Genomic DNA, 23,416 nt, shown 5'->3' with positions numbered 1-23,416 from the left:
CGGTCAAGCATCGCAATTAATATATCAGGCTTGATGGGAGATACTGGAAGATGTTCAAAATAATTGCTAGTATTTCCTACATTCTGTAAAAGCTTTAAATATCGTGATCTTCTGTGATTATAATCTGTGGCATGAATTGAATAGCCACTGTTTTGGTCCATAAATTTAAAGAGGGAACCTATGAGAAGGACAGTAAATATCTCACCATGGTGCAGGCCATTCTTTTGGAACATGTTGCTGGGAAGAGTTTCTCGGTCCCATTCGGAGGGTTTCAGCATGCGCTCCTGTTTGGATGGGATGAGCTGCTCACTGTACTCCCAAAAGTATCGACGCTTTCCCCTCTTCCTGGAAATCCCAGCCGTCAGGCCTTTGACATCATCAACCATATCTGTGTCACATCCTGTTTAAAAGAGATAGTAATGAGAGGAAGAAAGAAACGAACAAAGAAATATTCCTAACATGCATGTATAGAATCACTTTATTCTAGCAAATTAAGTCATAATTCTCAATTTTTAAGAAAAATACTGATAGTACTGATACTTCTGTTTTTGGCATTTGCTGTTCCGTATACCTGTATTTCAGTAATGCTACAAATTTCTAGGACAGTCCAGCGAGACTGATGATTTAATATTTTCATTAAAAATCAACTTCAACAGCAAATACAGGAGACTACTGTATCATTATGCAATAGGTGAAATTACAATGTTTACAAACAAAATGTTTGCAACACTTCTGTGTTGTTGAGAGCAACCTGAAAAGAAGCTTGATTTAATTTGAGCTGACAAGCTAAAAAAAAAAACTTTGGGAAAAAGTTCCAGTGAGTGGCGTTTCAAATTATATTTTCTGACAGGTGGAAATTTGGGTCTCTTCAGTTTCCAACAGGATTGGTGGATGAGGACACATTTAGGGTTTGACACAAATTATGACACTCCTACAATCCCTATCTGAAAGATTTCAGGCTTCTTAACAAGAGTCACTAGGTTTCGCCAAAGCATCATCCAAACCCTAAAAAACTGCTGTAATCAATCATATAATGAGGTCAAAAGTGTACCATACAGATCATTTTAAAATAACAAATTATAATAAATAAATAATTACAGACACATGTGTACTTAGCTATCTAAATGGAGACTTTCCATAGACATCAAATATGGTAAACAGACACTGAAATGTGCTTGCTTGACACACAAGAGCCAACTAAATTAAATCTGTTGATCATGAAGCGATCACATCCCTTCACAAGACTTGGATTAAACCGATCAATTCAGATGGATTACTTTTGCGATTTCTTTATGAACTTCTTGAAACGTTTTGGTGGAATGGACTTTCAATCGAGGGACAGAAATCGCTCAGGTTCAATTTAAAAGATGTTATTGCAACACACATATGGGTTTGGAACAACATGTGGGTGAACAACTGAGGACAGAATTTTCATTTTTGGGTGAACTATCCCTTTAAGTAGGTACACAAACAGACATACACATTGCAAAATGCTTATAATATTAGCTCCATAATGCCGCTCACAAAAAGATTTGTGCCTTTAAGAACCTTTACGTGCAAACGCGTGACACCAAGATCATGAGTTCGATTCCCATGGAAAGCAAGAACTGATAAAATGAGTACCTTGAAAGCAATGCAAGTTACTTTGAATAAAAGAATCTGCCAAAAACATACATATAAATGTATAGGGTAAGATCAACTGTTACTTTCACTTCCCTTGGGTTATCTTCACACAACCTTACAATGCACTTTCCAAGTATCTAAGTCCTAAAACAATCTTCCAAATTCTAATTGAGAGCGATGACATTCTAGGAGAAGGAAAGCGATACAGACTTAGTCGGATTAGATGCCATATTAAATTTAACGCGATGCAAACAAGGAAGTGAGGGATAGACTTACAGTCTTTACAATTTCAAGCACCGTATAAAAGTCCTAGATCAATTCATTTTCACATTGACAACTTTCAAAATGGTTTTAAGGAGTTTTGTCCATTGAAAGTTGTTTTATTTTCCCGAAAAGAAATTTGTCAGCTGTTAAACAACAGTACAATCCATTGAATGCACTGTACTTCAACCTCACAGCCTCATTTACATTCCTGTCAAAACTCAAACATGACGCTACCCTGATTAAGATCTCGCTCTTCCTGCTCACTTAGTTTTAGGTCTGTGAGCTGAAAGTACTGTGTACTCGCTTGGTGGCACTGAATATTGTCCCTTTGGAAGGGTTCTGAATTGAAAGGACATTGTATGTACATAACATACAGCACACGAGCAACAACATCAGATCTGTATCAATACCAGTATGTTTTTATGCATTTGGTTATAACAGCATCAAAAAAAAAAAAACGTAGTTTCGCACCTGGCTCTGAGAATGCATCACTAACGTAGTCATCTTTGTCGCCTTCATAGTCCTCATCCTCCTCCTCCTCCTCTTCCTCTTCATTCTCTGAGAGCTCGTGTTCACTGCCGAACCCTTCATCATGGTCTTCATCATCAAGGTCTAGTCCCTCTGCCTCTTCCTCCTCTTCTTCACCTTCTTCCTCCTCCTCCTCCTCTTCCTCCTCTTCTTCTTCTTCTTCTTCTTCCATTTCAGCAGTGGCCTTCGCTGCCAGTCTGGCCCTGGTCAAGAATAACGAGTAGTTGTGCTCTTCCTCCTTCTTTTTGTCCGCGGCGGAAGTGTCGGATCCGAGGACGCTGGTTTCACCTCCGGCAGCGGCAGGGAACTGGACTTTGTGTGGCACTGCCCTCAGAGTCGCTACTTCAGGACCAGGACTGCGTGGTACCTCTCGTTTAGGAGTCTCAACGCTCTTCTCACAGATAATAGAGGATGCCATGTTAGCGGCAATGGCTGTATCCTCACAGACCATTGAAGCTGTCGACTCCTCCTCCTCGATTTGAGGAACGGTGGAAACACTAACCTGCTGGGTAGAGCTCTCAACTAAAGGCTTGCGTGGTACGCTGATGCGCACCTTTGCTTTGCGAACGTAATCCATGTTGTCTGGAGTCCCAGGTGGGGCTTTGCAAGGGGCCTGAAACAGGGCCTTGGCCATTGTGTCAGTGCTGGAGGCAACAGGCCAGGTCGCTTTCTGGGATCCCTCGGCGAAGTCAGGCAGAGGGTTGCGACTCAATGAGGCGCTGGTTGCAGAGTTGCTGAGTCTGTTGGCGTTCTTTGCCATGGTGGAAGGTGGAAACAAAAGCTGCTTTTGACCCACCAACAAGTCCGGATGGTAAAGAGTGTCGCAAACTGGCTGTGAGTCTTCACTGTTGAGCTGGGCAAGAGTAGGCGTCCGACCTATCACTTCCTCGTCTTGGTAAGGGCTGGAAAAGTCATCAAGGCCCAAGAAATCAACTTCTTTGGTGCCCCAGATATCACAACTGGTGAGGCGGGTGTACTTCGTCAAGTCCTCCCAGTACGTGTCCCACTGCTCAAAGTTTGAGCTGTAAGCGGGGTCGTTGTCCGCCAGCTCAGCTAGATGATCCATGCTGCCCATGTCCTTGCAGTCCGCTACTGTGAAAATGTCTCCTCTAGGGCTCTGGCGGCAAGTCATGTCCCGATCCTGCGAACATTAAAAATGTCACTTCTTTTATACGGCACACTAAAGAAACTGGCGGTCTTTTAACACGTGAAATTAATAACCCCGTGTCATTTACATAACCGTTTGGAAATCTTGTTGCATGTGTAAACTTCACCTTGGGTTTGTAATTAATGCTGGGTTGAAAGGTTTCAACTTTTCACACTGTTCTTTCGTAAGCCCTGGGTTAACATTCTTGAGGTTAGTAACTTTTACCACACAAGTACACGATGCAACCTGGTTTATTAACTGCTTATCCCTTTGTGGAAATGTCACCACAACTACTTCTGGCAGTTTTCTGAAACTCTATACAAAAGTAATGCAGTCAATTTGTCACTCAATGTTCATAAATTCATGACTTCCATTGCATGAACTGTATATTACAGCCATTAAGACATTACTTTTTGCCAGAGAATGAGCTCCCCCTGATGGTTCTCTCAAATGCCTAATTTTTTTTTTTCCTTGACACGATCACCTCTGGCTTGTTGACTGTAATATTTTGCATTTTCTGTAAAGCTGGTTTGAAATTATTTGTATTGGGAAAAGCTATACAAATTAACATGAAAAAATTTAACTGAACATTGTGTAATCATAATCAAATCTTCAAATTAAATCAAATTAATTTAGTTAAAAAAACAGTTCACACGGCCCATCAATCTTCCAAAAGGGCCCCAAGATGACTTAAAAAAAATAAAGCAAGCTTTAAAATAAGCAAAAGTAACTAAACAATCAAGGTATTTCTATTTTAAATCACTACCTTTTTTCTTTGAAGAACCAGGTAGTCTTAGGTAGCATAATTTTAAAAATTTGATCTTTTTTTTTTTTTTTAGAATTGATGAAGTCATGTAAATTGGCTAGTCTGGCCACAGATAGAGAACTGATTTCAACGTTTTAGACAAAGCGCAGCCATGTTGTACTAGTTTGTTTCCTCTTTTTAATTAAGTGAGATTGTGGCCATGATTTAACTAAAGCAAAGGAACAAATCAATACAATGCCACGATATAATTTTTCTGTTTTTTGTTTTTTCCTCGCTGCAAGTTATGTGCAGGGCCTGTAATGTGAAAATAGATTAATAAAACTGTGGGTATTGAGGGTACTGTGGGTTACTCACCAGTTCATACATGAAATCTGGGTCAGAATTGTTGGCCAACAGGTCTGTACTGGTCAGTGCTTGGTCAGCAAAAGAGCAGTTTTGAAATGCATCCCCAAAGGGAGGTTCCATACCGCTAATGCTGGGCTATAAGATGAAAGCAAGAAGCAGAAGCATACCATGAGACCTATTTCAAAAACACCTTAATTTGAATTTCAATTTTGATACCAAATATGATCAACAGGGCCTGTACCTGAGGCATTGCCAAGCACAGACTTCAGTTCCTTGAAGGAAACTTGTATGCGACCACCCCTATCTTAATCTTCCTCACTTTTCGTCAATCTCTGGATGATAATTAGATTTTAAGCACTAAAAAATAAAATAAAATAAAATAAAGAGTTTTTGTTTTGAATATAGAGGATTTATCAGCACGTTTAAGTATGGCTGAGTTGTTCTCCTCAGTTGACGGTTGTCTGTGGGGGGAAAAAAACAGAAAGGAGAGAGGTTAGCTAGCACAAATATTACAATAACACGCATTATCTGTATAAACACCAGCGTACAATACAGGACACTGAGCCTGCGCAGTCTGGTATCGCAAGTCTATAAACAAAATGTCACTTACAAGCTGCGAAATGGCACAGACTATGAAACGCTAACAACACAAAAACAACTGTGTGCTGACATTAGAACAGCAGCAGACTGTACGTCTCATAGGCATCAATGCTTTTTGCATCTGCAAACATCCGCAGAAACATTGTGGTTTTTGTATGGTCATGGTCGAAAAAGTTAGGGAGGTTGCCTGAGATCCATGGAGGAAGAGAAGGGAGCCCTCAATCGTATCAGTTTGATGGGCAGCAATAGTGCAAGAGCATCGAACACTATGGCTATTTTTAAAACGACGTCAGCGGCACCCTTTCCCCTAGACTCGCAGACAGCCATAGGCAGTGAGACCCGAAACGCTGGACACTCTTTGCATAACAAATCAACAGAAATATGCCAGAGCATGTGAGGCTTGTGCTGGCCAGCTTCAACGCCGAGCAAAACAATCCTGTCTCTCTTGTGCTTGATGACATCATTTCCTCCTGGTGCACCGAGAAAGTCAAATAAGCGTCTTATCACCCTTTGGCTTTGTGCATGGCAGGGTTTGCATACAGAAAAAAAGAAAAAATTCCCTTTAGTGCTTCACTATTCTACTACATACTCACTGATTTACACTTTCTGACGAAAATGTGGTTTGATTTGACTGATTTGGAGGGAGTCCTGGTTGTTTCTATTTTTTTGCACATTGCTATGAAGTTGCTAGTGTGCACTCGGTGGTGTCTAGGGCATTGATAGGGTAGTTACTTACTGGCCTTAACAAGCCACACAATTTGAGGTATTATTGTTAGCCCAAAGTGAGTGTTTACAATGACAGCGATCTGCAGCGACAAAGCGACCTGCAGTCATTCATTTTCAAGACATGAGTGAGGGTAACCACTGACAACATGGTGTGGGAATTTACCTTTTAAATTTAACTTGACAAAACCAAATGAAGTGAAGTCAGTAGAGTTCACATGCCCATGTCTCCAATGAGATACTGTATTTGAGGTTCATGTTACTGTGATTTTACTGTTCTATACACAGAATAAAAAAATAAGCATGAAAAAACTTATCAAGTTTGGTTCAACCATTGATAATTGTTCATCTTGTTCATGAAATGAGATTACACACCATTGCATTTAAATACAAAAGCATTTCTTCGTATAGCTCATTTTTAGCTAAAAGAAAGCTGTCCCTCCTTTCGAAAATACCTACTTCCCTAATAAGCAAAAATAGTACATGAATGCAGTAGTATCTCTGAATTCATATAGTGTGTTCAAGTCACGTCAGAGAAATCGTGTATACACGCTGAATCCATATAAATCCATCTTGCTCTGACTAAATCGACTTGAACGCACCTGATGCTGTAATTGCGACTTCCCAACTTGTTAATGCTGAACGCAATAATAGCATTCATAAAACTGTGGGCAAAAGTGCCAGGATGACCTACTACTTCCACCGAGATTACAGTATGCATCTGATGGACACTTTACGATCACTTGAGGCCAGGGGAGAAGAGTTGGAGAGTTGAACTGAATTGTCGGTTCCGTTGCGTTGCCACCGGCGTTGCTCGCGGCGGTTGAAAACTTGTTTGAAGTTGAAAACTTTTCAACTTTTAAGCACCATGCAGGCGTCAGCCAATCAGATCGCCTAAGCAAATATGCTAGCACAGACAGTACGCACTACCCGCACATCTGGGAACTTAACTGTCAATTTCGTCCCCGCCCCTTTTTAGGGGAAAACAAACAAGACTTCCCATTGACTTCAATAAAAAATAACGGCACAGACCAACGTCCGTACACAGCGGACAGGCGTGAATAACTTAAGAAATCACTAATATAAAACATGTCAAGTAATTATATGTCCACCCTGCCTGCCATAGAGCGTGACAGATGCATCAACAAACTTAATTTGGTCGATTTAAAAACATGTCCCTTCATTCTCCCAGCGTCAAATTGGTTCAACAACCCCACCCAGTGGGGTTATATATATATTATAAGATATATTATCATGTATATTATAAGACATAATATATATATTTAAAGAGGTTTACTTTAAAAGACGAAGTAAAATCATTCACTGGCTTACCATAGTTACTCGATGAGGTACGACTACGAGTAAATGTCTCGGTAAGACACCTCTGGCCACTGGGTGGGGTTGTTACACCAATCTGACGCTGGGAGAATGAAGGGACATGTTTTTAAATTGACCAAATTAAGTTTGTTGATGCATCTTTCACGCTCTATGGCAGACAGGGTGGACATATAATTACTTGACATGTTTATTCTAAGCTTAGTGATTTCTTAGGTTATTCACGCCTATCGGATGTGTACGGACGTTGTTTTGTGATGCTATTTTGTATTTAAGTCTATGGGAAGTCTTTTTATTTTCCCCTAAAAGTTGGCGTGAATCTGTTCAGAGACATTCTATGACGTTGCGCCAGTTGTACGTATTGCGTTCATGCAACACCAAAAAAGTAATGTGATTGGCTGTTGCCACTATGACGGTTGTGTCAGCACCAAGTTTCAGACACGCCATCCGTCAAGCGTTGATGCCGATGCCACGTGTGAATGCAGCGTAAGGCACACAAAATGGGAAACACTTTGGGAGTTTTGAGGTCGTCATCTAATTGGTTGAATTCTACAGGATTTCCGGGTGACGTGCAAGTCACGTTCTTTAACGGTCCACCTGGAAACAAAGCTGTCGTGACACCAAACCTCATCTTGGAAGGAAGAAGCAGTAGTGTTTACAACTATAACAAAGAGCGCTTATCATGATCAACTAAACTCTAGATTTTCAAAAGTATCTGAAGTTCACAGCATACAAAGACTCTTTAAAAGAAGTCCAAGAGTTTTACACACCGGTCTGTAGGAACACCAGCTTTAGATTTTCACACCCCTAAACACAACACTGAACTGTGATTGGTTTCCTTACATGTCATTCAGACGGCCTCTTGCGTGGTCCTTGGCCAATGAAAGCTGCTAATGAGTTAACACTGTCTGCTGTCGGTCTGAAGGTCTGGCTACGATAGACTATGACGAAATTCCAATTGGCAGTGAGCATCCCCATGCCCTATCCACTCCGAAGGGCAGAACATGACCATAAATGATTAAATTGCTTCCTTGAAGTGACTCACTGCATGTTCCCTTCGCTAACAGACCTGTGGAGGGGCCCTTCGTGAAGAGATTCAGATGTTCACATTCGTTTGGAACGGTCCTAGAATTGGCGTCTCGTCCCTGAAGTGCCTTTCAAGGGTACAAAAACTTCTTAAACGGAAAGCTGCCTCCTGGTGAGGTTGTGTCCTTCCTGGTCCAGTAGCCTCGAGTCCTCAAATTTATGGTGCAATTTTTTTCATATGCTAACAGTTACCAACAAGAACAAATTCTTAAAGATAAGTTATTTAGAAAGTTAAATTCTTGGTATCCCTTCCCCTAATTTATCGGATAGTGTCTCTACATTCGCGTTACGAAAGGCACAAAAAACCTTGAATGACCCAGACCACCAGACACTATAATTATTTTAGCCCCCTGCCTTCTGGCTGTAGGTATAGGTTACCGATGTGTAGAAAGGCCAGGTATAGTAAGAGTTTTGTTCCTGTATCTATACGAGCTCTAAATACATAGGAAATCGGCCATTGATACGTCACTTAGCTCTCTTTGTTGTTGTTTTTTTGTGATGTCCGTGATTATTTTTGATTGTATTATGGTATGTCGATAATTTAACATGTTATGTGTGTTTGTGTAATGTACGCATCTACGGTGGAAACAAATTTCCTCTCGAGGACAAATAAAAATCTATCTATCTATCTATCTATCATCTATCTATCTATCTATCATCTATCTATCTATCTATCATCTATCTATCTATCTATCTATCTATCATCTATCTATCTATCTATCTATCATCTATCTATCTATCTATCTATCTATCTATCTATCTATCTATCTATCTATCTATCTATCTATCTATCATCTATCTATCTATCTATCTATCTATCATCTATCTATCATCTATCTATCTATCTATCTATCTATCTATCTATCTATCTATCTATCTATCTATCTATCTATCCATGTCGCACATTCATCACTGAAATACATCACTGAATAAAAACTGAAATACTTTTATAAATTATAAATCTTTATATTAACTGGCTTTCTATTAACAGTGAATGACAGCCGCCTGAGGTCTTCCAGTGCCTTACATTATTAGCAATTTAATGTTAAGTGATTAATTTACACCAAAAAAAAAGATAACATGTTTTGAACAGTATGTTGTCTTGTATTTCATAATGAACTTATGACAAGCTCAAGTTTCCGTATCATTCAAAATGAGCAGAATGAAGGACGCGAAACAAAGGCTGCATTCAAAGGCTTATTCAAATTGAGACGGCCTTCAGCGGCGCTTGACGTACCGGCCCAGATACGCAGCCTTACTGGGCTAAGCTGCTAGCTCGCTAACTGACAAAACAAAGAACTGGAAACATTTAGCTTTTTAGCTTCGGTAATATATGTGACACTTAAAAGACCTTAATTAATATATTTTCATGATTACAATTTAATACTTATAACCAGGCACCGAACGCAGCATTCTAATAACATCAGGGCATCCATTAGTAGGACTGTAGAAATACTAACTACAAGAGACCTGGCAACATCCATAGTGGTTTTATAGTGGAAAAAGCTTCTTTAGATAATTAAAATGTTCAGTAACACTTTACTAAAGACTTTATGTATACTGCATTATAAAGGTATTCGTAAGGTTTGTTATAATGCATTATATATTTTCAGAAATAATTGTAACCAAGGTTACATACTGTGACCATACTGTGAATTATAAAGCATAGACCTAATTAATGCATTACAAATAATTTTATAATGCATTATAGGCTATAAAGGCTTTAAGTAAAGTGTCACCAAATGTTCTTCACACTAAGAAATAAAGATAGTTATTTTAAGAACTGTTCACTGAAAGGTTCTTCTGGGGAACCAAAATGGTTCTTCTACGGCATCACTGCCAAAAAAAAAGAAAAAGAAAAAAAAAAAGCTTTAGGAACCTTAATTTTTAAGAGTGAGTGGCGTGATGATAATAGTGGTTTGCATTGATCTCTACCACAACAACCAACACGTACATTAGTCAAAACTAGGGCTGGGCTATTGATAGATATGGGGCAATTTAGTCAAGAGTGCTGAGACACCTGCCTTAGGAAACTGAGGAAGAGACACAGACTCTCTGTACAAGCAATCCTGCCATAATACGTTATCCACCTGTTGTGATATAACTCATAAAATCTCATCAAGATCATGAGAAGGAAGGTAATGCGGAGGAACGTTTACTCAGCAGACGAACATCAAAAGTACAGTCTCACTGAAGAAATCAGCCTTCATGTTATTTATCAAAACTAGGCTATCTTACCAAAGACTAACAGCAACAAGTTGGATGATGTGAAAATATAGAAGGACGGATGAAAAGACAGCAGCTGATAATGATTATCTTGTGTAGTAAACAAGCATTGTTCTCATGAATACACGTCAGAGCGGCTGCAATGAAAGGTCTATAGGAAAGGAAATATGATCTGGGAGTGACCGACTGTAGACCAGAGGAAACATGATTTCAGCTTTAGAAATGATGGTGTTGGATTGAATACCCTTGATGTAAAGAGTCATTTCAAAATGTTACTTGATGGAGTTTTAAATTATGGTTCACACCTTTTTAATGTTTTGAAAGAAGTCTGTTATGCTCACCAAAGCTGCATTTCTTTAAAGAAGAAAATACAGTAAACAGTAATATATTTCAGTATATATTTGAATACATTGTAAAATGTAATTTATTCCTGTGATCAAAGCTAATTTGTTTTTCTTCAATGTCACATGATCCTTCAGAAATGATTATAATATGCTGATTTGCTGCTCAAGAAACTTAGCTTATTATTATCAATGATGAAAACAATTGTGCTGCTTCCACATATTTTGTGGAAACCGTGATACATTTTTTCATGATTATTTGATGAATAGAAATATTATTTAAAATATAGTTAAAATAAAAAAATACAAATCTAATAATGTAAAAAATCTTTACTTTGACTTTTAATCAATTTAATACCTCCTTACTGAATAACAATAATATATTTCTTTTAAAATGTATACAATTAGCAGCAATATTTGAAATGAGTTGGACAGGTTTACAAAACTGGTCTGAATGACTTGTTCATGATTTAGACTGAATACAAACACGTCCAACAGGTAATGACCCAGGTTATGGTTTATAATGAGCTGAGAACTAAACAGGGATCCGATTCAAAGCACATTTGTACTAGTGAAGTAAACAAAATGTGAAAAGAAAGTTACTTTCATACCATTTACACGACAACAAGGTACTAAAAACGGAAAGGTTTTTCCTTTGCATTTTTCGCGTACAGATGACAACGTTGTCAAAGCGATCCGCATTCACATAGATCCACGAAAACAACTAAAAACGTTGTATTCTGCTGCCAGGCCAGTAGTTGGCGATGTCACTTTGTAAAGAAACTCTATGCGCCTATAGACTGACATCATGCGCTCATATATTGTTTGTTCACTGTTCTCACAAATTCGCGTTTCTGTACTTTATGTGGAAACGATGATGGTATTCTTTTCAAAAACTTGCACTTTGAAACCCATTTTCAAAAGTTTGTGTTTTCAGGCCCCCAAAATGCCACTGTGGTGTAAATTAATGGCTAAAATGCATAAAAAGATTTCTGTTTTTAGTTGAAAATGGTGTTGTGTAAACTACACAGCCTAAAGAGCCCTCCCTGATTGTGTGTTTACAATCTGCTGTAGTTGCCTAGTTCCCGGTAAAACCCAAACACTTCGAACAAAATGTAGGACGCCTCTTAGGAGAGTTTATTACCAGTGAAACAAATAGGCTACACTTCAAATACAGCAAGTGGACCCAACATACTAGATTATTTTTACACAAACATTTCCTTAAAATTAAATACTGAAACTAATTGTTTATTATTTAAAAAAAAATATATATATATATATATATATACACACACATTTATTTGGTTCAATGGCACTCTTGGCAGCAAATAATTCACCGCACAAACCCCACTGTGGTCAGACTCAGCACAAATCATGTTAACAATCTGCAGTCTGGTTTGTCCTCTCCTTTACCTATCCATGTTGGTATTTGCCTATTTTGTCCAGTTTGTCTGAATTTGATGGATTATTACAAAGAAAACCCTTTCTCCTCCCCTTTTAAACAGTATTTATTTTGCTTCTCTAGTTAGCTAGGAACCACTGCTATAACAGATTGAATAATATTATACGAACAAAGTCACCCCTTTATTTATTTTTATTAAATGTGTTTTACCATCACCATTGTTTTACTGACAAATTATTGACTAAATGACTAGTTCAACCCCACATATAACGCAAATGACGATATTAATAATCTCATTTTTGTCTATTCGTTAAAAGTCTAGTTAATCAACATTTTCAAGCTTGAAAAAGTTCATGAAGACATCATAAAACTAATCCATAGTGAGTAGTTTTATCAAAGTCTTCAGAAAAGACACGATCACATTATGTGATGAACAGATTTTATTTATTTTATTCACATATAAACATTGATCTACGCAACACATACATAGTGCACATCAAATATTGTCAGAAGCTCAAACGTTTGTGCACCCAAAAGAATTATCAAAACTACATGCATGCAAAAATGTACTTCTATCATTAGGCAAATTTCAGCTAGGCTAAATCAATATTTTCGATGAGTCACATTAAAATGAATCATTTTAATAAATGTTTTTCTTTTATTATTTTAATCAGCTGGAAGCCAAAAAAAGAAATAGCTCTCTGTAAGTCACTGAATGCTGTTACCAGAAATGCAGTAGTTGTTGAACTGTTAAAAAAATAAACTGCAGTCCTTTCATGTGAAATTAAATGGTATGAGATTTATTAAACAATTTATAAAACGACCAAAGAATGAAACCTTAAAAATAATCGATATTAAAAAAATCTACTTTATCTGATTCAAACTTTGCCTGTATAAAGGTCGAAATTTGCCAACCGGTAGAGATTTTGGACTATTGTCTCTGTCGCAGTTGCGCTCACATGACGTTGCTGTGCTACGCAGTAACGAAGGCTTATCGTTTGAATCAGAATCAGAAAGAGATATGTTTTACACATACACAGAATTTGTCTTGGTGGCAGAAGCTTCCAGTGCACAAACAGAATGACAGCGAGAACACAGATAATCAAAATAAAATAAGTAATTAAAAATAAATTGTCACGGAGCAACCAATAAACTCAACTGGGAATTCCTGTCGCCTTGATCTTATTATGCCTCCGATCGCAAGGGAGATCGCTATTCGCTAACATAAATATATTTTAAAAAAAACAATAGCGAGCCTAAGTCCCTCCCCTCCGCTTCCGGCTCATGGGACCTTATTTCGGAAAAAAATATGTATGATAGTCAATGGCGAGAGACAATATATCTTTTTATTCCGTCTGAACTGTGCCCTGAATTACACATATGATGTTTGTCAATTTAAAAGATAATTATGAAAGTCAAGAAAGTCACAGTTTGTCATAAAACAGAAGAGTAACATTTAGTTTTATGTGAAAATCGCTCAATGAACTACATCTCTCGTCTCGCACTATGTACGTCACCAAGCTCGTGTGTGTGTGCAGTCTGGTACAAAACACACAGGCATGACGGCATTACGTTACGATTATAACGTTAGACTATAGAAACAATGACAGACGTTAGCTTCATTCATTGAGAGAAAAGGTAAGACGTCACATGCGCGCCTTTTGGGTTTTGTAGTCTTTGTATTTACGTATTTTCACAGTCATATACCTCAACAGTTTTACATCAAACTGAGACTGTCTTGACTTTAAAATGTATCTTTTAAATTGACAAACATAATTTCTGTAATTCAGGGCACAATTCAAACGGGATCCAAATATTTGTTGTCTCTCGCCATTGACTACCATACAACATTTTTCCGAAATAAGGTTCCATGCTGGTCCACCGGAAGGGGAGGAACTTAGGCTCTCTATATGAATGGCTGTTCTTTTACTCAGTGCTCTGTAGCGCCGGCCAGACTGCAACAGTTCAAAGAGAAAGTGGCCTGGATGTGAATGATCCAGAATTTTCCAGAATGATTTTGCCAACCCTTTTGCTCACTCTGTATGAGTATAATTCTTGGGGATTGGGAATGGGTGATGATTGTCCGATGAGAACTGATTACTCTCTCAGCAGTCCAGACTATCCGCTGTAGTCTTCTGAAGTCTGATTTGGTAGCCGAGCCTAACCAGACAGTTACAGAAGTGCAGATGACAGGCTCTATGACTGCAGAAGCAGCTCTTGTGGCAGACTTAACTTTCTTAGCTGGTGAAGGAAGTACAACCTCTGCTGGGCCTTTTTCACAATGGAGCATATGTGAGTGTCCCATTTCAGGTCCTGAGAGATGGTGGTGCCACAGTACTGTTCATAATGGTGAGTGGGGGGAGTGCTGGGGTGTTCCACATGAAGTCCACAATCATTTCCACTGTTTTGAGTGTTCAGCTCCAGGTTATGACTGCACCAGATAACCAGTTCTTTAAATCTCCTTTCTGTAAGCAGACTCGTCACCGCCAATGAGTGTAGAGTCGTCCGCAAACTTCAGGAGCTTAACAGAGGGGTCTTTTGCAGTGCAGTCATTGGTGAACATGAAAAAGAGCAGTGGGGAGTGAACACAACCCAGGGGGGCGCCAGTGTTGATGGTGCAGGGTTTGGATGTGAATTTTCCCAGTCTCACTGGCTGCTGCCTGTCTGAAAGGAAGTTGGTGCTCCACTGGCAGATGGCCTGGGTACAGAGAACTGGGTAAGTTTAGTTAGGAGGATATCTGGGATGATATTGTTGAAAGCCGAGCTGTAGCCCACAAACAGGATCCTCCCATAAGTCCCAGGTCTGGAGAGATGTTGACATCCGCAAACTGCAGGGGGTCCAGAAAGGGTCCAGTGATGTCCTCCAGGTGTGCAGGAGTGCCAGCAACAGTCTTTCAAATGACTTCATGACGACAGACGTTAAAGCAACATGTCTGTAATAATTAAGTCCTGTGACTTTGGGTTTCTTTGGGATGTGGGATGAGCTTTTGGGAAAGTAAGGCATTTGAAGCAGGAATGTACTTCGCATAGCATCAGTGATCTGGGGCCAGACGGTCAGCACAGATTTTTAGACATGCTGGTGAGACGGCATCTGGGCCTGGTGCATTCCTTGTCTACTGTTTCGGGAACAGCACATATCCTCTTCACAGATTGTTGGGAGAGTCATCAGGTCATCGGCCAGTTGTTGATTCGACACAGTGGGGGGATGGTTTCTTGTAATTGGTGATGTCTTTCGGGACTTTCCACACTGATGCAGAGTCGTGGGCTGAAAACCGTAGAGTAGTTTTAGAGTAGTTTCTCTTGGCCACTGTGATCTCCTTTGTCAGTGTCTTTTTGGTCTGATTATACAAGACTCTGTCCCCACCTTTGTAGGAATCTTCTTTGGCCTGAGTAAGCTGTCTGAGTTTTGCTGTAAACCATGGTTTGTCATTTTTGTGTTAATTAAGTGCTGGTAGGAATGCACATATCCTCACAGAAACTGATATGATGTAACAGTTTCAGTGAGCTTGTCCAGATCGGTGGCAGCAGCTTCAAAAACACTCCAATCTGTGCACTCAAAACAGGCTTGTAATGCCCGATCTGTTTCGTTGGTCCATGTCTTTACAGTCTTTACTACAGTTTTAGATTATTTAGATAAGTTTTTGCCTGTATGTAGGTATAAGATGATCCAGTATATTACTGTCTCTAGTGGGATATGTAATGTGCTGTCTGTATTTTGGCAATTCACAGGAGAGATTTGCAAATTTGAGTCCAGGTTTTGTTGCTCAGTGTCTATGTTCTGATCAGCCAGCTGTTGAAGCGCTGCGTTCACACACGCTTGCAAAGGAATGTAAACACTTGCGAGACTGAACAAGGCAAACTCCCACAGTGAGAAGAAAGGATTACAGTTGATGAAGAGTATTTCTAGATCTGGACAGCACATCTTCTTCAATGCTTTTACTTCTGTACAACACCTTTCATTGATGTAGAAACATGTCCCACCGCCTCATGATTTCTCTGCGGATTCTGCATTGCGGTCTGCTATGAACAGCTGGAAGCCCGGCAGATTTAACACGCTGTCCGGGATGGCTACATTCAGGCAGGTTTCCGTGAAACAAAGCATCAGAGTTTTAAAAAGTCCTTATTTGTTCAGGACAGGAGAAGAAGTTAGTCCGTTTGTTGCGGAGGTTTGCCAGATGGATGCTAGGCAACGTCGTTCTAAAGTAGCGCTGTCAGAGCTTCTCTAGCACGCTGGTGTCCTGACGAATAACGCTATCACCTATCAGATTGTGCTACCAACAATTTTTAGCATTGTTTTAAGGGTAGGTTTGATATGGACCTTAATAAAGCCTCAAACCACAATTCGCTGTTGAATTGTGCTACCCACTGTTTTAATGGGAGGTAGCTAATCTCAGCGGGTAGCACTAACTGTGAAATTAGAACTTGAGCCACCGGCCTTGCTCAGTTCTCACGGCTCTCAGCCCCGCACTGCTTGCCAAATACTCCCACCCCCCTCACAGCCAGGGGGTGCCCTCGAGAGTGCGCTCTACTCCTCCCCCAACCCCCCCCCCCCCCCCCCTCCTCTCCGGGGGGCCCCGTCACAGCACCCGCAGCACCTGGGGGTAAGGACAGACGAGGTGAAAAAAAAGGAGATGGAAGGATGAGGAGAGACAAAGATGAAGGGGAGAAAGTGGGATAAAAAATTCTTGCTCCGGTTCCCAAAATGCACTGCCACTCGGTCCCCAACCAGCTGAGAGAATTTCTTCGCACCGGATGCCCCAGGTGGACGGCCTTATTCTCCCCCTTCCTCTGATGGCCGGCAATGGCTCCTCCTCGTTGGGGTCCGGCGGCTGGATGCAGACCCAGATGCCGGCAAACGGTGACGTCTCCTCCGACCCAACGGTAGCCACCCCTCCATGCCTTGGTGGACAGATGCGAGTATATCAGTCCCCTCACCGATCCCTCCAGCTCCACCGCCTCAAGCACCCTTGGCGGTAGATTCTGCTCAATCCAACTCAATGGCACCTCGACTTCCCCACAGCGGCGAGGGCTCTATGACAGCGCTTCTCTCCTTCCTCCCAGGTTTCAGTACCAATGTAATAATGTACATAGTTCAGGGAAGAAGGAGCAGAGAACCGGCAAACATTTAAAATAAAACCTTAAACCAAAAATAAACAAACAATAAAACTAAAGTAAAGCAGCAGACCCTCAGGGGCAACTGCCACACAAACATAAACAAAATACAAAGACAAAATACAAAGTAATGTCCAGGCCTGGTCCTCTCATATCTTGCACTGTCGTCACTCCTCCTTTTATCCTTCCAGAGCTCCTCCGTAAGACTCGAGACAGTGTGGCGCTAATTAGCACTCGAAACACCGGCCTCGCTCTGTTCTTATGGCTCTCAACCCCGCCCTGCTGGCCACAGTCCGAATAATGAAAACTGGTGAAAGATTGTGTGGTGTGTACTGCCGAATGTTCAGCAGTTCGTCCCTGGTGAAACTGAGAGGAATAACTAAAGACAGGACAAACTAACAAAAACCGTAAAACAACTTTGGAGCTACACACCGAGGCAGCTTGATGCATGAGTTTTTAAGTATTGCGATTTAAAAACTATTTTAAACGGTTGAAGCGCAGTAAGCAGCGTAAGACAACTCATTTTGCTCTATGTGCATTATGGGTGTGCACGAATATTCGATCTGTAATTATAATTCGAAAAATAAAATAATCCAAAAAAAGGGAATCCATGATACTGCACTAACTTGCAGTTATAATTAAATGCACTGGGTGGCGCTGTGGAGTGTTAACAAGTTGTGTGTATTTGATCACATAATGTTGTCGTCTGCCTCGCGAAGTTTGGAATTCCTTAAAAATGATCTTACTAAACGGAATTACTTTTGAACAAAATAATTAATAAATCTGAGTTATAATATCATCACTACAATGAGAAATCACATGAATTGGTATATTGCCTAATCATAAGCTTGTTCAGAAATGGTGACAAAAAATGTAACTTAAAAAATAACATATTTTTCGTTAAACGTCATTTAAATAAATGAATATTCGATTTTTATGAGCCCGAATATTCAAATGCAATATTTTTGAAAAATGCCCATCCCTAATGCGCATACTGTCAGAGAGACTGTTTCTCAGTGCTGTCTGATAGATATGCGCACTTGACATCTCACATTGAAGCACTGCACCGGACCTTAATTCATTTTGCCATAACCACGTGCTCTGTGACATCCAAAGCTTCGTTTTCACACACAACCACGTGACTGCTTCGTATTTGGATTCAGAAATGGCACGAACACCTTGCGCAGCTCGAGTGTCATTCGCTTCTTTGATAAGCATAGTTCATAATATGAATATTTACATGTGTAGTTTTGTGCATTTTCAATTTCAGTATTAATCCCAAGCTCACAAGTACTTCAACTGACCATTCGGCAAAAATCTTAATTTATTTTGATCATATATTCCTACATCAGCCTTGTTTATGAACTCCCGTCTATGATCGAAGCAGAAAAACTGCTACAGTAGGCTACTGTACAACACTAAAGTAGCCTCCACAATTAGTTAATTTATTGATTTGTAAATGTATTATTTTTCATACATTTATTCACATTTATTGATACATTTTGCAAGTAAAGACACCTGAAAGACTATTATTTATATAGATTCAATATTTGTATTGCCTTATATGGTTTTCGCAACTCAAACTGAATTATTATTTGAAACAATGAAGAACGGCTGGTTCGTCTGGGACGCAAAAGGCAGATTTTCCACCTTTTAACCACAAGATGTCGCTAGAGTGCACCATGTTGAAGAGCTTTGAGTAATGAACCATTTTATGATACAGTCAGAGCCCGTCTACGGAGAGCCTGGCCACTCCCTATTAAGTCCTATTGTACCGAATTTTGGTTGTAGTTCCACCAGAGTTCCACTGGGGACGATCGCCCATGAGTGTAAAATGAATGGGAGTCTATCGAGCTAGACGGCTAAATTTGTCTCTATCACCCAATTGCCGTTGAGAAATCTCAGATTTGATTGTAGGTTTTGCAAGTTCAACATGGTTTATAGGTCAAAAGTTGAATGAACAAGTACTTATGTCCTTTCGATTTCTTACATGTTGAGTTGTTGTTGCCCATTACACGCTACCATTCTGCTAATAATTGCTGATTGGTCAGTGAAGGACTGATTACGACCAGAGATACCGCTTGATGGCATCGTGGCATACGAAACGGGACCAGAATGTGTGCGTGTGTATTTTTGAGGGGTATAGCTCCATTGACCTCCATTCATTCCTAAGCGCCCTCATATGGAACTAGAGTGGAACTGCAACCAGTTCAGAAGCCAGAAGTTTACTGAGAGTGGAAGTTCTCTAGCCTGGTTCTACCAGACTCTCGTACATTTCATTTGTACAGAGAGTCTGGCACCGCTCCATTGACAAGCGTTAACTTCCTTGTAGGCGGGTATTCTATTGAAGTCTAAAACTATTGGATCTGCCCAGAGTCACTCTATCTGCCATAACCAATCGCTGACGTTTGGTCGTGACATATGTCTTTTCCCGAACCCCGTGGGAGGATGGCCATAAACACAAAACTAAGCAAAGATTGTTCGTGCTCCGGCTTTAACTGCTTGATATTCGGTAGCGTTGCCACAACGGACCGAAAGGCTTCGCTCGCATCTTTCTTATTTTGAACTACAAGTCAAAATAACGCACGAGTCGACATCAACGTCATCATTCTCAGCCACTCCCTCTGTTCACTGATTGGCCCGGTAAAAAATTGATCGGAGAAAACCAAAGTCTACAGCGCAATCCCAGACGTAGTACTGAAGGAAAATGAAATTGAGCGGAAGTGCGTAGGAGGGCGGAGCCAGGCTAGAAGTTCTCCCCTTATTAGACATTCTCTGATGCTTCACAAAGCTTTTTTCACCATCACTATTAAAGTGACAGCAGCCTAATGTACCTGCTGCTGTCTGTGCTATTAATTTTAATCAAACAACAAAAAAAAGAAAATCTTGTATATATTTGCTTACACCGTGAAGGCAATGCAGTGTTTTAATACTAATTTATAAAATCTTTATTTCTAGACCCCCCCCCCCCCCCAACACTATTTTGATATTGAAAATTGTGACAAGAATTATGAAACTTCAAATGGTATCCAAAATTTGAATATCATAAAAACCTTATTTAAAGCAAAAATAACCGGAGCAATATTGTGATAGTGTAATAAATAACTCATATCGTGATATATGATGTCCATAAACTAAAACACTTTGTTACATACTAGTTTTTCGCAGTTTACACTTGCAGGTCGTCACTTTATTATGCAGAAGCTGAGGAATCTTTAGCGTAGGCGTGCTGTGATCAAACTGATGGCCTTTGCCCTAAATCTACAGACACACTGTGGCTAAAACTCAGGAAGTATGACTGGAGACAATCTTGCTGATGTTTAGACATGTTTTATTAGCTCCAATTATTTGATGATTATTTGCAGCTGAAAATGACAGTCTGAGCTAATTACAAACAAGCTTGCATTTTGCAGTCCAGGTTTGAAATGCACAGACTATTCTGCAAATGTCAGAGGTCTCAGCTCGTTGAGACAGCAACAGCACACTCCTTGCACACAGTCTTAAGGACAACTGAAGCTCTCTGAACATTTTAATTAGGCTGTGGATTATTGCTTTAAACTACTGTCTGACTGTATAATTATAAAAAAAATATATATAATTTACTCCATCACGTCATACTAAACGTATGAAATTTCATATGAAATACAAAAGGAGCATTTTTGAATAATCGACATTAGTGAAGCACCTAAATACATTTTTTTACAGAAACACTGAAATTGAAAATAATGTTTGTTTGAAAATTAATTAAACACTTTGCATGGGATTATTTTATATTTGAATCCTTTTTTTTTTTAACTGAAGGAGGTGACAATTGCCCCTGCACTGATAAGGTCAATAAAAGATAAATGAGTTAAACTTTTGTAGTGAATTAATCTTTTGATTTTACAACAGGCATTTGAGAAATTCCAACCTCAGGTTGGGTAAAACACAATCGTTTACTTATTCGAACTTGGACGAGAACACACTTTAGAGGAAATACAAGCTCCGTTTCATAGCTGACTGTTTGACTTTTAGCACTTTAATATTTCATGGCTAAGAAAAGTCAAATCCAGCTATAAAACATGTTCATCTACTATCAGTACAGGCCTCTGGGTGAAGTCCCAATCAAACCCTTTTGCCATGACATTGCATTCAAAGTTAAGTGCTTGCTCACTTTTTTGTCTACTCATCAGGCTACACAGGGGTTCTTAATAAAAACCTGAATAACAGCAAGCAGATGTAATGCTATCCCTCTTATATGTGACCACCCCTGCAATGTTTACATGAAGACAGAATGACCTACTAAACATATCTTGACTGCTCACATTTCTACACTTCTGAGACCTCACAGATTAAACACATCCGCAAAAACTGCATTAAACCAAAGGAATGTTGCTTTATGATAAGCGTTGTGGGCGAGATCGTACTTTATCCTGACCTGCTAACACTTCACAACAACACCCTGAACTCAACATGGCACCCTTCAAAAACAAATAGCGTCAACCTAACCCGCTGCGATACTGCACCAACGCCCACGCAATGGCGCTTTCTGATTGGCTGTGAGCAAACTCATAACCCGCCTCCGCATATTAATGATTGCACCAATTCGCAGTCAATCAAGACCCGCCCCACTAAGCTCGGTTGACTCAACGAGCAACAAACAATATCGCAGGCCTCCACACGTTACGTAAACAGATGGAATGCAAAACATTATATCCGCAAACTTTTAGTTTGCAGACAAACGCTCCATTTGTAATCCTTTACAAGACAGCATGTAAATAAACTTGAGATTAAAAGACTGGTTCAGTGACCAGAAATTGCATATTAATGCGTTTTTATTTTTTTTGGTGCACGATCAAAACACATTAAAATCAGTTGGGGTAGATGTCCATGTCCCAAAATCATTCTAGATAACGCGAAAACTATCGTGTTTTGTCATTTCACTTTGCATTGTGCATGATGGGGGGCGTGTACCCTTGCAGACTTGTAGTAAGACACCGTCAAATAATCTATGAATAAAAAAAAAATCTATAAATCATTGATTTCCTAATTCTGAGAAGCTTTAATGCGTCTAATTTATATTATCAGCTTATTAGTCGATATCTAGACTGGGTTTGTACACTAAAAGAAAACTCTGGGGTCCTGCAATGTTCTAGAAGTTCTTGTGTAACGTATCTGAAAGCGAACAAACACCTCATGCCCTTACTCAGCACCAATGACTGCCCAGCTAAGCAAACACGGGGAAAATATTGATCTGAAAGGACAAACGGGCACCTCGAGCTGTGAAACACGATAAAATATCGCTCTGAATCCAGTGAGATAAACAGAAGAGAACGGGTTAGAGGAACTAGCGCTGCTTCAACACTATGGCCTCCGCGTCCCTCCCCTCTGCTAGCATAACTTAGCCAGAGAGCTAACTGCAAGAGACACTGTTTTTATCATAATTAAACAACTATCATTGCACACTTCAATGCGTTGCCATAGTTAAAGAAGATGACTCACCTTTAAGCAACCCATTTACTAGACAAAATGGTAGTAACTTCAAATTTTAATCGTCTCTAGGAAAACTTAATGTCATTTCTTCTCAATCCACGCCGTCTTCCTCTCTCTGGTTTGTTTTGTTTATCTTCTTCCTGACGGGTTCCTGGAAAGCGCGTGACTCCCTTGTCACGTGGTTCTGCACTGACCAATCAAGGCGAGCGCTCGTTCTTGTCCCAAAACAAGTTATTTAAACACTTTAGCCTGGAAAATGGGGTTTCATCATAGCTGTCAACCCTCCCGTTTTTTCCGGGTTTCTCACGTATTTTAGCTCTTTTCCCGCTGTCTTCCCGTTTTAGTATTTTCCCGTAAAATATCACGTATTTTTACGCTCTGATTGTGTGAGACGTACAAGCTCGGGCAGTGTCGGCTTGAAGTCTCACGGTTATGGTCACAGCCCT

At 39.9% G+C, this 23,416-nt stretch overlaps 1 protein-coding gene across 1 annotated transcript in view; it reads right to left on the bottom strand.

The window, feature by feature from the left end:
• The window catches only part of crebrf (creb3 regulatory factor), a 27,961-nt gene extending 4,545 nt beyond the window's left edge, over positions 1–23,416 (bottom strand). Inside the window, exons 1-5 of the mRNA XM_077224754.1 lie at positions 22,980–23,416; positions 4,915–5,134; positions 4,683–4,808; positions 2,359–3,556; positions 206–400 (exon numbers count right to left, since the gene is read on the bottom strand). Coding sequence (XP_077080869.1) covers positions 206–400; positions 2,359–3,556; positions 4,683–4,808; positions 4,915–4,923 — 1,528 coding nt within the window. The 5' untranslated portion in view covers positions 4,924–5,134; positions 22,980–23,416. The remainder of the gene's footprint in view (positions 1–205; positions 401–2,358; positions 3,557–4,682; positions 4,809–4,914; positions 5,135–22,979) is intronic.

Source organism: Siphateles boraxobius, unplaced genomic scaffold, assembly GCF_051911475.1.
Source record: "Siphateles boraxobius isolate OS27281-9 unplaced genomic scaffold, OSU_SipBor_1 92, whole genome shotgun sequence".
Taxonomy (NCBI): Eukaryota; Metazoa; Chordata; class Actinopteri; order Cypriniformes; family Leuciscidae; genus Siphateles; species Siphateles boraxobius.
Note: the sequence above shows the minus strand (reverse complement) of the source record. Positions and strands in the feature narration are given on the sequence as shown.